The 13,665-nt window shown below is 35.5% G+C and overlaps 2 protein-coding genes and 1 long non-coding RNA gene across 3 annotated transcripts; 1 reads left to right on the forward strand and 2 right to left on the reverse strand.

The window, feature by feature from the left end:
- Positions 1–4,966: 4,966 nt before the first annotated feature.
- Positions 4,967–6,741, reverse strand: LOC120258639 (protein FAR1-RELATED SEQUENCE 3-like). The gene is made up of 3 exons (XM_039266090.1): positions 6,321–6,741; positions 5,324–5,589; positions 4,967–5,098 (listed from the first exon to the last, which is right to left on the reverse strand). The coding sequence occupies exons 1-3, from the start codon at positions 6,739–6,741 to the stop codon at positions 4,967–4,969; spliced, it is 819 nt and encodes a 272-aa protein (XP_039122024.1).
- A 626-nt stretch (positions 6,742–7,367) lies between these two features.
- On the reverse strand, positions 7,368–7,852 carry LOC120258953. The gene is made up of 3 exons (XR_005536042.1): positions 7,782–7,852; positions 7,617–7,679; positions 7,368–7,525 (listed from the first exon to the last, which is right to left on the reverse strand). It is a non-coding gene; the product is annotated as an uncharacterized LOC120258953 (long non-coding RNA).
- A 2,171-nt stretch (positions 7,853–10,023) lies between these two features.
- On the forward strand, positions 10,024–13,229 carry LOC120258640 (cysteine-rich receptor-like protein kinase 10). The gene is made up of 7 exons (XM_039266091.1): positions 10,024–11,491; positions 11,580–11,696; positions 11,779–11,924; positions 12,005–12,215; positions 12,299–12,536; positions 12,620–12,770; positions 12,843–13,229. Exons 1-7 carry the CDS (start codon positions 10,024–10,026, stop codon positions 13,167–13,169), a joined length of 2,658 nt encoding a protein of 885 aa, XP_039122025.1. The 3' UTR covers positions 13,170–13,229.
- The last annotated feature ends 436 nt before the right edge of the window (positions 13,230–13,665 follow it).

The following is a 13,665-nucleotide window of genomic DNA, read 5'->3' on the forward strand; positions in this document are numbered from 1 at the left end:
CATGGCACATCAACCGCAAATGAATGTAAGTATATTTCAACATTATACGCAATTAAGCATAATAAAATGAAATAATTAAACAATTATTTCCAAAATACTAGTCATTAAATAATTATTTCAAAATAATAATAATTAATCAATAATTTAAAATAATAGTCACTACCAACTCATCTGGTCTCCCTTGGGCTTCTTGCTAGACCTGGAATTCCTTTCCAAGCCTGAATAACACCTAACAGAATGATGAAATAAAATAAATAAATATATGCTAATAACCAAAATTAAACCCAAAAGAAAATACAAAAAAACAATAAGTGACTCTCTAATTGGGCCCACTTACTCCAATTGATTAAAACCCGACCTTGCATAATCCAACTAGCCTTCAATTGCTCTTAAACCAACACAATTTAGGCTAAACACTGCTGAACCAATCTCAATTCCACTAAACCAAGCTTAATTGCACTGAACCAAACTCAATTTCATTGAATCAACCTCAATCTAGCCAACCAGCCTTGAACCAACTCAATTTTTATACAAAATCTGTTGAACCAGCTTGGTTCGACTGAACCCAATTCTCCTTGAATTGGTTCAGCCCAAACCCCTTAGCCCAACATCTGAACCAAGCCAAAATCAATTTCAATCTAACTTAACCAAATAATTCAAGTCCAACCACTCAACTTGATTTGATCAAGCCTAACTCAACCAAATCAAACACAACTCAACCAATTTACTCCAACTTGATTTGATCCAACCAAATCAATTTGGCTAAACACAACCAATTCCAATCCTACCATCAACATTAACATCTTAATCATCATCATAATCATCATCAACTTAATTAACTAATCCAAATCCTAATCTCGGTGCTACAGTAATACTACAGTAAAAACCGAAAATCACATCTCCATTTCAAACAAGATTCATCGTGATTACAAGAGTTTTTCTAAAACAACTTGAAGCAACAATCATCTAAAACCATTGAACATGTTTTTCTTACTCAAATCCATCATCTTCTTCATCAAATTAATCATAATACGTACATACATGCATACATACACTCATTTATGAAAAAAATAACAAGAAAAGCTCTTACCAAGCAAGGTCAACTCTCCGACGAGCTTCCTCCTGCGATCTCCAATCCTTCACCTCAAACCTCCCATTTTTTCTTCTCACTTCTTCTTTTTTTCCTCATGTTACTGTAGCAATATGAAGAAGAAAGAGAAGAAGCCATCAAACTCTAGATTTTTCTCAACTTAAGTTTTCAACCAAAATTTATTATTAATCCCTGAAAATACAATCTCTTACACAAAAGTCTCTAAAAAGTTCATCAATGGTCCCTGAATTATGAAATAGTATTGATTACAAATCCTTACAAACTGTCTAACAATCCCTGGATTATAACACAGTATTTCAAAAAAGTCCCTTCTACCTTACTTTTCAGTCCTTGGTTTTCAGAAACATTTTATGTTAATCATTTTTCTATTACTCTTTAACCCAAAATCTTTTAGAAACTTTTACATTACTTCTTTGTTCTTTACACTTGGGGTTTCTTAACAAGATTGCTCTATAGAAAACATCTTACTGCACTGTAGTAATACACTGAATATATTTTCCAACAGGTATCCACAGGTTCAAGATATTACACAAATCCTCTGTTGTTTGTTGATGCTTCTTGGGTGTCTTCCGATACTACAGGGGGCATGGGTTTTGTTGTTATGAATACTAACATGGAACTTCTGTTTGCAGGATGGAAATAGCTGTTTGCTCTCTCAAGTATTTAAGCTAAAGGACTAGCTATGGATTGGGCTCTCAAGACAGCTAAAGATTGGAATCTTCATCTATCGTGAGTCTTCACAGATTGCGTCGAACCTAAGAAGGCAGTGGACCTGAATTCCAACAGTTACAACTTGCAAATTCAAGACTCTATTCAAAGCATCAAGCAACTTCTTAGCAGGAATGGCGCTAGAGAATTAGCAATGATCCCTCGGGAATGGAATTCTGTGGTAGATCAAATCGCAGTTCAAGGAAGGAGAATGCCACATCTCTTTCTATCACCAAGTGATGGAGCTATCTTTTTGGCTCATAAAGCTATGCCAGAGCTTTGGTCTCTTTTGTTAAGTTTTAGTTTGTTTGTATTTTAGCTGTGTTCAGTTCCTTTAACAAAAAAAACTACTGGGAGTAAAAAGGAAATATCAGCTCAAAAACATAATTTTTTTTTTGAGTAATGCTATTCTTTACTACCAGACTTCCCAAACTGCTCACCCGAATGAGTTGGCGGCTGATGTGGCATCTAACTACTCCAGCCAATCTCTTTCCTAATCTGAGACATTTATAAAACAAGGTTGGACAAAATGAAGCCCCTAAACTCGGGTGTCCCTCTCGCCCGACTTTTTGGTCCCCTCTCAAATGCCTTTGGCTCCTTCTCTTACCGTCGGCCTTCCAGCTCACGTCATCGCCGTCGCCATCACCATCCCGTCCAGTCCCAGTTGTCGCTGTCACTGTGGCTAACAACCTTTCGATCTCTTCAATTTCTTTGATCCTCTGAAGAAGGATGAGTGGCGAAGAAAGTATCGGTGAGAATGAAGATGCTGGGTGGATTGCTGGGAAGCAAGTTCGTCAACAAATGGTAATGGCGGTGATCTCTTTTTACTTTTTCTTAAGATATAGTTTTGGTGATTTTTGCCCCTTTTTTTTTGCGAAAATTTGATTGTTGTGAATTGCCAGCAAGCATTCGATCTCTTTGTTTGATTTTTGTCTATGTTTTCTTTTCTTGTTTTGTTTTGTTTTGTTTTTTATCTCGTCTTGTTTTTGACGAAAATCCTCTATGTTTGCTCTGTTTCTTGATCTCGTCTCTATGTTTGAAGGAAATTAGAGCACTGTTTTCCAATTACTTGTATCACCGTCACATAGTGGTTGATGTTGAAGAACACCAGAGGTTCTTTGAGAAAATCATTGTTATCCTCCTGACTATTAATGCCATAGAGGTATTGTCATTTTACACCTAACTGATTTCAAATGCATTTATCCCAATTGTTTTTCAAGTTATCTTGTGCCTCTTAGTATTATTATTTTAATATTTTTTTCCGAGAAATATCCTCTATGGTGAACAGGTTTGTTGTTATTTTGATTTGTGAGATGATACATTCCTTTCATGATTGCATTATTCAGCACCTGCATGCTCCTTAAGGAAGACCTGCTTTTGATTCTTGACTTTGCTTTTGGTTTGAGAACATTGAAAGTAAAAATATTGCTTTTGTCATCCATGTGATTTTATTTGGCCATTGCAACTGAATTGTACTGCTTTAATAAACTTTATTGTTTAATATCTCAATGTTTGTTTATGTTGTTCCTAGATCAAAAGAATGTGTTGCGGTCTCATACCTGATATTATGGATGATTACATATCGAATAAGTTGTTGCATTTTTTTTTGCATTGGTATATCAAACGAGAGTGGTGGTTTAATGGATATGGTAGATATTTTTCTTTGATGCACCAGAAGGTAGCATTTCTCGAATCATGTTTTTTTCTTTATTTCTTTTTTCATTCTTTTTCTTTAGGTGATTTTCTTTTGCTGCATATCAATCTAGAATTTGTTAATAACTGCTCATTTATTTGATTATGAACTAATTTCCATTTTTGCATTTTGAGCGGTTGTTAGGGACTGGATTACATAATTCGGGCTGCAAAGAAGTCAATGGTTGTAGAACTAGAAGGTATACTAGTGTGGAGGTACTGGACAAATGCATCAAGCTTTGGAACAGAGGTTGGGGCCAGATTTTGTAGTAATGAAGCAACTGCATCCTATGCTTGATGCTCACGTACATGTTATGGGGTTCAAGTGTAATGGTGTCTCCATAGATCTTCTTGTATGGCTGTCTTTACTTCTGCATGATGGTGGCGTATGCATGATTTTTTGTGTATGCATGATTTTTTCTTTTACTTCTGTATGACATATTTCCACATTTTGTCCAGGTTGCACAGTTTCTTGGCGGCATTAACTGGGCATTTTGCTTGTATGACAATGGGAGCAATTCTTATTGACATTAGAACCTTCAGTGTTGCATAGGTTGTCAAGATATCAAGAGAAACAAAGAGATGCAGTCGGGTTCGAGCCTAGAAACACTTCTAAATGAACAAGGAACAGAATTAACAGCAACAACAGTCTTGCAAATATGAAAACTATACTTTGTAATCATAATTGTGATTGACAATTATGTGAATTGTAAATATGAAATATATGAATTGTAATTGCCAGTTATGTGAATTGGAATCAGAATTGTGTAATCAGAATGCTTTTTGCATTAACAATAATATTGTAAATATGAAAACTATGACTTGTAAATACGAAAATTGTCTAGATTTTGCTGAAATATAGATTTTCTGCACAGGATTATCTGCATCATTATGAAATCTGCAGATATATGAAACATGATTTTCTGCACATGGGAAATATATGAAATATGCAAATATATGAAACAGGATTTTGCTGAAACAGGATTTTGCTGAAACAGTATTTTCTGCACAAGGGAAATATATGAAATCTGTAAATATAAACATAAATAAATGTAGAGAAATTCAAGCTCATAATTATGAAAATGGAATACATGAAACCTAAAAATTCAGTACACAGTTGCTTACATCACAGCCATGATAGAATTCAATACACATAGTTACTTTCATCCAAGGCACAACAAAATTCAACACAGTTTTGAAATCCAAATAACTACAGTACAAAACACATATTTCTGCATAAAATCTAACAAACTAGAAATCCAAAACAACATTGGATCTGCAAAGAAAACAATGACCAACTATTAAAGATCAAGCTAAAAATAAAAACAAAATAAAAACACTTATTGGTATAACTTCTTCAACAACATGCTTACCTCGGTAACAAGGCTACTGTGCTCTATTAGTCATTGTCAGATGAGTTGATGGTATATTTTGCTGCAAATATTGTATGAACTTTTAGTCATCTAAATCATATGTGTTGAAATAAAGCTTTCTAGTTACCTGTGATGAAGAATCAGTGCCAATATTTTGTAAAGTGAAGCTAGCGACATACATATTCAAAGCATTTGGAAGAGAATTTGAATTCACCTAAGAAAAAAAACTTAGTCTATTATATTAAAAATATTATATGAAACAACATAACAAATATACTCTTAAATAACATCATATTACCACACTTTCTTGAGTACAAAGTTCTTGTGTGCCATATGGAGTTTGTGTATTTCCCTTAAGATGAATCTTCTGAGTAAATAAAAATAAATAAATTTTAGCGTAGCAATTATTAAAAATAATATGAAGTTCTTGTATGTGTACCTTTTTCTTATTTCTAATGATTAATTCTTCGACTTTTGACTTCTTCCTCTTCAATGGTGGTCGGCCCTTAGTTCGAACTTTTAAAGGAGTTCGAAACTTTGTTGTTGAAGATGTTGCTTGGTGTTGTTCATGATCCACTTCCAATGAATGTTGCTTTGGATGGCTCTCCCAATAATTTGTATCATCCATCAACTTCTCAATTGCCCCATCCACAAACTTCATTAGAAAATTATATTTCTCAATAGATTGTGCTCCAATTTCAGCAGCTTTGGAAAAATGAGAGCATAAATTATTATATCGCAATTTTTGCTCACAAGTGTTTGTATCATCATAACAATTCATCACATAAGTATGCTTGCGTTTGATGTCTTTTCTCCAACGAGGTAAAATATATTGAGGTGGAAGCTCTTTGACATTCTTCTCAAGGAAAACCTTGCAAATATGTCTACAAATAATTCCTTTGAACTCAAATAAACGGCATGAGCATTTAGTGTCAAAATCAACTTCATTATGATAGACATTAAATACCACTTGTCTTCTAAATATGCCTTCTTTTTCCTCTGAAAATATCATCACTGAAATATATATATCGCCCATCCCGAATTTATAAGTACAAAATTGCAATATAGCATTCCTCTCAGTTCATCTTGCAACAATCCAAAAATTTCATTTGTGTAGGCTTCTTGTAGTTGCTTCTCAAAATAACAGTCGGTTATCATGTGAAAGCTTGTGTTAAATGAAGCAAAATCTGCTTTGTTTTCCTTTTCAATCTTGCTTTTTAATGCATTGTCATATTGCTCCACAAATTGCTTTAAAGATGTTGTTGGACAAACATAGCCATCAAAAAAAACATTTATGCTTTCACTTCTTTGTGTGGTAGACATTCCAGCCCAAAAAATTCCTTTAACATAGATAGGTGCCCATCGATGGCCAGATATTGTATAAGAAATTCAACCACTCATTTCTTTCAACATTGTAGTCCTTTACCATCTTCAACCAAGTATCTTGAATTCTTGAATATCCATTGCCTCATAAATGATGCTCTTTAATACCTTCTTTATTGCTTTGTACTCATTTAACCCTCCAAGTTTCTCAGGAACTTTCTTCATGATATGCCATAAGCAAAGTCGGTGATGAGAGTTCGGGAAAACTGCCTTAACTGCATCTTGAATAGCCATACATTGATCTGTAATTATAACCTTAGGAGCTTTACCAGCCATGCATTCTAACCAAGTATTGAACAACCAAATATAAGTTTTTGTATCTTCCTTTGACAATAAACCACATCCGAATAATATAGTTTGCCCGTGATGATTTACACCAACAAAAGGAGCAAAAGGCATGTCATACTTATTCGTCAAGTATGTCGTGTTAAATGATATTACATCACCAAAAGCCTCATAAGCTGCTATGGACATTGCATCTGCCCAAAATACATTTCTCAAATGACCTTCATCATCTATATCGATCATATGAAAAAAATTTGAATTTCTCTGGTGCATTCGAGAGAAATAATTGCCAAGGGCTTCAGCATCCCCAACACCAAGCCTAAGCTATCTTGCTTTTGCAATGTAATTTCTGCAATCTTTTTCAGTATATGTTAAATTCTCATAACCACCACTTTCAACCGCTAAAGAATGAAAATTCTTACTCAAGCCTATGCCTGCTTGATCATTTAACTCAAGTCTTCTTTTCACATATCCATCCATTTTTTTATTGCATCTCTGAAAACGAGATTTCTGTGGACTAAGTGCATGATTGTGTTAAATTAACACGCGATATAGTACACTGTCCATTATCACTGATTATAACATTTATCTTGGCTTGACAATTCATCTTAGTAGATAGTCTTAGGTTGAAAGCATTTTTGGCGGTTGATATTCTTTTGCCACCTCTTACACATGCAAGTGTGTAATATTTCAATTTTCCATCTTCTCCTGATCTTGTACTTCGTTTGGTAATACCAAAACCTTCTTGCCGAGCATATTCAATGTACAAATTGTATACTTCTTCTTGAGAATTGAGGTTCATGCCTGCTTTTGGAACAACTTTTCCACATGTTGGTACTTCCATATTTACCATGGCTTCATTTTCTTCATTCAAAATTTCTAAACTTGAAGACCCAGCTTCTATCCCCTTCTTGCATAGTTCAGAGGAGACAATTTTTTGCTCTGCCATAGTATTCTTGATTTGGATGATGGGCTACAAAACAACAAATCAATTCAGAAATTACCACCTGAAAGTGAAAAACAATGGTCTTAGAATAAACCAATTCAAAATAATATAAACTCACCTAGAGATGAAAAACTAGTGGCACAAGAAAAACAATTGAGACAACTCCTTCTCTTTTTCAGATCTGTAGACAAAAATAACTGTATAATTCCAAAAATTACTCATCAACAAAGCATGGATGATCAACCCAGTAAATAAACAAATTCAAGATCAAACCAAAGCATACCTTTGTGTGCTTCTCTGTGAATGGAGATTTTCCACAAATTTAATACTGACAACGGTGATGGCGATTTCCGGAATAGCTAGGATTGGGTGAATGACGCAGGCGGAGATCGTGAGAGAATGATGACAACGGAGATGGTGAGAGCTTGTAGAGATTTTACACAAATTTAAGACTGACAACGGTGGCGGCGATTGCCGGAATAGCTGGGATTGGGTGAGGGGACTATGGAAATAGGATGAGGATGCCGACGGTGACGATGCCGGCAGAGATCGTCAGAGAGTGATGACGACAGAGGTGGTGAGAGCTTGTGTTTGACGGCGAAAATAGGATGATGGTAGTGCGGTAGTGAGCTTGTGTTTGATGGCTGTGATGATGATGATGAAGATGCCGTGACGGCGGCGTGAGCGGCGAGAGTAGGACGATGAGAGAGAGACGGCGGCGTGAGCGGCGAGAGTAGGACGACGGGAGAGAGAAGAGAAACAGAAAGAGAGAAAAGAGAATGTTACTGCTACTATTATTATTATTATTATTATTATTAATATCCTGCTGACTCATTGTCCGCCACGTCATTCTGGTGAGCATTTCGGGAAGCTTGGTAGTAAAGAATAGCATTACTCTTTTATTTTAGATTGTGAGTAATGAAATGGCTACAGAGAGTTTTGCTTTTTGGCAGTTAAATTGAATGATCTTCAACCAACAACATTTCTTGTAGACACCCAGTTTCTACCATCACTTGCCGAGTCAAGCTATTTATTAAAACTTTGTAGGTTAGGTGATTTGAGGCCAATTTATTAAAATAATGTAGTTTCAATAATTAATTTCCAAAAAGCATATTTCTGTAATTATTTACAAAAATACGCATTTTATATTTTTTATTATTTTTTTAAATTACCGATCCCACTATGTTTTTTTAATATTTAAATTTTATTTTTTAAAAAAGAGAGGGGTCCATTATTTTTTTAATATTAAGTTTTTATTTTTTAAAAAAACTGCAAGTACGTTAGTTTTAAATTAAAAAAAATTTACATCCAAGCCCTTATAGTTTTTATTAAATTTTCTTATAACTTATTTTTTCTCACTTCTACTATCTTATTTCTACTTTCACTAATTGTAACCGACTGTTAATAATTTAAATATTTTTTTCATTGATCAAAATTGAGTAACTAGCAACCGTAGTGGAAGCTTGTTCTTTCGTCAAGAGTTCCTGCGGCCCCTTGGTCGGTGTTCCTCTCAACCAAGGTTGTCTCCTTCATTAAGTATAACAAGATTATGAATTTTGCTAGATTTAATGTGAAAAAAATAAAATAACTTTGCAAGAAAATAAAAAAACTACAATGACAAAAATTTTAAAGAAGTGCTTTTCTCTATATTGATAATTTTTTTTCTTATAAAAATACTTGTGTGTTTTAGAAAAAGGAACTTGGAGGGTTTATATAGACCAACACCTAACAAATGGATGAGTAAGATCAATTTCATCCAATGGCTCTCATGAATAGGGTAGGTGTCATATGCCACCAATAATTCATCCCAACAACCTCCTTATTATGAAAAAAATATTAAAATTATTTATTTAAATTATTAGCAGCCGATTACAATTAGTGAAAGTAGAAATAAGATTGTCAAAGTAAGAAAAAATAAGTTATAAAAAAAATTAATGAAAACTATAAGGGTTTGGATGTAAAATTTTTTTAATTTAAAAACTACTTGACCCATAGTTTTTTAAAAAAATAAAAACTTAATATTAAAAAAATAACGGCCCTTTGTTTTTTTAAAAAATAAAAACTTAATATTAAAAAAATAACGGCCCTTTGTTTTTTTAAAAAATAAAATTTAAATATTAAAAAAACACAGTGGAACCGGTAATTTAAAAAAAATAATAAAAAATTATAAAATGAGTATTTCCCTAAATAATTAGGGAAATGTTATTAAAACTACATTATTTTAATAAATTAGCCGTGATTTGACTAGGTCTATAGAATAAATGGAGAAAATTATGCGTGGCCCTTTCAAAGTGACAAAAGAAAGGCATTATATTGCACAAAAGAGAACAAACAGAGAAAAGTATGCATGACTTGCTTGCACATACTCACAAATCGGATTGACTCAGTTGCGGAATGAGTCGAATGACATTATCAAGACTACTGTTGAGACAAAAGAATAATCAGAAAGATCAACAGAAGTTCCGGACATCAAATAATATTATATATATATAACCAGCAGAGTTTTATCTCATACCTCATAAACCATGAAAAGATATGGTCATCTTCTTCTTCTCCACCGTTGCACAATATTTAGCTTCTTCTACTTTCTCATCCAATGGACATTTCTCCATTCCATTGCCATAGAAACTCTCACTTACAAGCAAATCAACCCCAGCTGTGGCACCACCAAATACGTAGACAACAGCCCTTTCTCCACCAACCTCAACTCCCTCTTATCCATCCTCAAAGGCAAATCCTCATCGTCCATTTCCATCAATGAAACAGATGGCGAGGCTCCGGCCACCGTCTTCGGTCTCTATTTCTGCACTGGTGACCTCCCACAAGCCCAATGCCAAGACTGCATTCAAACTGCCATTAATGACATCACTGTTAACTGCCCAAGCTCAAAACAAGCCATCATATGGTATGATTACTGTGAGCTACGTTACTCTGATACCAACTTCTTTGGAGACCCAGACACTAATGGCTTCTGGATGATCAATAATAAAGAGAACACCACTTCAAAAAGGCCAGTGCAAGTGGTGTCCCAGTTAGTACGGGAGGCTCCAACTGCCACTCATATGTTCAAATCCCAAGCTTTAATAAATGAAAGCTTGTATGCTCTTGCACAGTGTTCTTCAGATTTAACCACTAAAGAATGCAGTAACTGCTTGACTACCATATTGGCAAACATCACGGCTTGTTGCACTAGTGCTAATGGATGGAGATATTTGGCTCCTAGCTGTTGGATAAGGTATGAAGCCACACCTTTTCTTCAGAATCTCGGTGGAACCAGTACATCCATCTCTAGAAGCGATTGTTCAAGCGATGACTTCCTAGCTTCTAATGGCCTGAATGCCACAGCACAGCTTGAAAGCATCCTGTCAAACTTAACCAAACAAGCTCCAGCATTTAATGGCTTCTACAAGACAAGTGAAGGAGAGGACATGAACAAGATCTATGGCTTAGCACTCTGCAGAGGAGATATACAAAACAAAACCGATGATTGTCAGAGCTGCCTGCAGGATGCAAGTAAAGGCATAGTAGAAGCCTGTCCAAACAAAGCACAAGCCATTGAATGGTATGAGAAATGCTTTGTTAGGTACTCGAACCAGAACTTCTTTGGGAAGGTGGACACTGATAGTGTTCAGCGGCTATGTGGCGTGAACCAACTATCGCCTGAGGCGAACATTGCTACGGTGAATCTGGCGCTGGGATTGATCAATGACACAGTCAATAATCAGATGTTTGTGGGTGCTGGAGAAGAGGAGATCAGTAACTCATTGAAAGGCTATGTTCTCTTGCAGTGCACTAGAGATCTTAGTAAGGAGGGATGCACGCAATGCTTGCAGAGAGGGGTGAGCCAGGTGTCCATGGACTGCAACAAAACCAATGGGTGGCGCTATCTCTCAGGTAGTTGTACCTTGAGGTTTGAGGTCAATCCTTTCTTTGATACTGCCTTGATATCGACTTTATCCCCCCCAGTGTCTCCTGAACCAAACAATGGTGGCGGTGAGTAATCTTTGCTTTTTTTTAACCTTCAAGATTTATTTTTCATGTTATGCTTGTTATATAGTGTAATAAGTCCACGCTTTAACAGAAGGAAAGAAGAAGTCAAAAACTGTTAATATTGCTGCCATTGCTGCCCCTGTTTCGGGACTCATCCTTTTGGGTTCTTGTATCCTCTATATATGGTGGAGGTTGAGGCGCAGAAATGGTATGCATATGCTAGTTAATTATCCTTTTTTGATTGTTTGATGCTTATATGGTTAGTAATATACCTTTTTTCTTATTCTCAGAAAGAAGAAGAAAGCAATTTGAAGATTACAGGCCAGTCACTAATAATGATTTGCCATTCATGGATCTTGCTACAATACAAGCAGCAACTGGTAACTTTGCTGTTGAAAATAAGCTTGGAGAAGGGGGATTCGGTTCTGTTTATAAAGTAATTAATTACAATAATTGTTTTTCTTACCACTAATTAAAAATAATGCGGTTTCTGATAAGTGATTATCATGTTTTCAGGGTGTTCTGAATAATGGAACAGAGGTTGCAGTTAAGAGGCTTTCAGCAAAATCTAAGCAAGGTGCCATTGAATTTGAAAATGAGGTGAAGTTGATTGCCAAACTCCAGCATAGAAATCTTGTGAAAATGCTTGGTTGGTGTGCTGAGAGAGAAGAGAAGCTCCTCATCTATGAATATCTGCCAAACAAGAGCCTTGATGCTCTTCTCTTTGGTCAGTTCCAAACCAAACATGCTCTGCCTTCTTAATATATTCAAACACTTACATTGTTTTTCCCCCTCAATTTTGATTAACAGATTCAGAAAAGCGAGTACAACTAGATTGGAATAAACGGCTTCAAATCATCGGAGGAATTGCGAGAGGCCTTCTCTACCTTCATGAAGACTCACTGCTCAAAGTCATCCACAGGGACCTTAAAGCCAGTAATGTTTTACTAGACAACAAAATGACACCCAAGATATCAGACTTTGGCATGGCTAGGATTTTCGGAGGAGATGAAAGTGAAGCTAATACAAACAGAGTCGTTGGAACTTAGTACGCTAAGCCCATTTTTAGATGTTTGCTTTTGTTACACTTTATGTATATATAATCCCATATTAACATGACACTTGAAACAGTGGATACATGGCTCCAGAGTATGCAATGGGAGGCTTATTCTCTGCAAAGTCTGATGTTTATAGCTTTGGGGTTCTCATACTTGAAATAGTAACTGGACAAAGGAATGGAAGAGAACACTTTGAAGAACATGGCCAGACTCTTATCCGAAATGTGAGTTATTATAATTCAAAACAATATGTGATTAATGAGATAATAACTTTACATTATATTTAAATACAACAGATGTGGCATTTGTGGGTTGAAGGAAGAGCAGTGAAGTTGATGGATCCTTTGCTTGAAGGTTCATATCCAATTAATGAAGCAATGAAATGCATCAAAATAGGTTTGTTGTGCGTGCAGGAAAATACAGAAGTGAGACCTACAATGTCTCTTGTTGTTCATATGCTGAGGAGTGTAGATGAAACAGTGTTTCCAGAGCCCAGCCAGCCTCCAACTTTTATGAGACAGAGAAGTTCTGTGTCAAATGGATCATCCTCAAGCATTGGGTCTCATGCAACCCTCGTTCATTCTATCAATGATGTTACCAATTCTGATGTCCAGGCTAGATAGTTTGATAGTGTAATAATGTACTTGATTATTTAATCATGCAAGAAATTAGATCCTTGATCAGATGTTTGACTGGAGCAACATATCAAGAACCATGAGTTATATGTAGATTGGCGAAGATGGTGTTGATTTGGGGCTTAAGTTGGATGACTCGTTTTGCATTTTCAACCCTATACTATTTTATATGGGTTGATTTGTCATTTTACTTATTTGTGAACCCATTGGCCAATTTTGGAATAACTTAAGGGGTTATATGAAACTTTTCCTTGTTTTTCCCCCTTAGTATGTGTGTATTGCTCGTCATTGAAAATTAAGAGGGTTTTCTTGCTGCTCCGTGGATGTAGGCTTGATTGAAAGCCGAACCACGTTAAATTCCTGTGTTCTTGTGCATTTTTCATTTTATTTTTGCATATTTCTGTTTGTTTTTCCACAACCTTAGCGAGATTTGCAAGCCACATCACAAACCATCTCATCATCGACATCCACCTTAGTATGAAAT

The sequence above is a fragment of the Dioscorea cayenensis genome, chromosome 4, assembly GCF_009730915.1.
Source record: "Dioscorea cayenensis subsp. rotundata cultivar TDr96_F1 chromosome 4, TDr96_F1_v2_PseudoChromosome.rev07_lg8_w22 25.fasta, whole genome shotgun sequence".
NCBI lineage: Eukaryota > Viridiplantae > Streptophyta > Magnoliopsida > Dioscoreales > Dioscoreaceae > Dioscorea > Dioscorea cayenensis.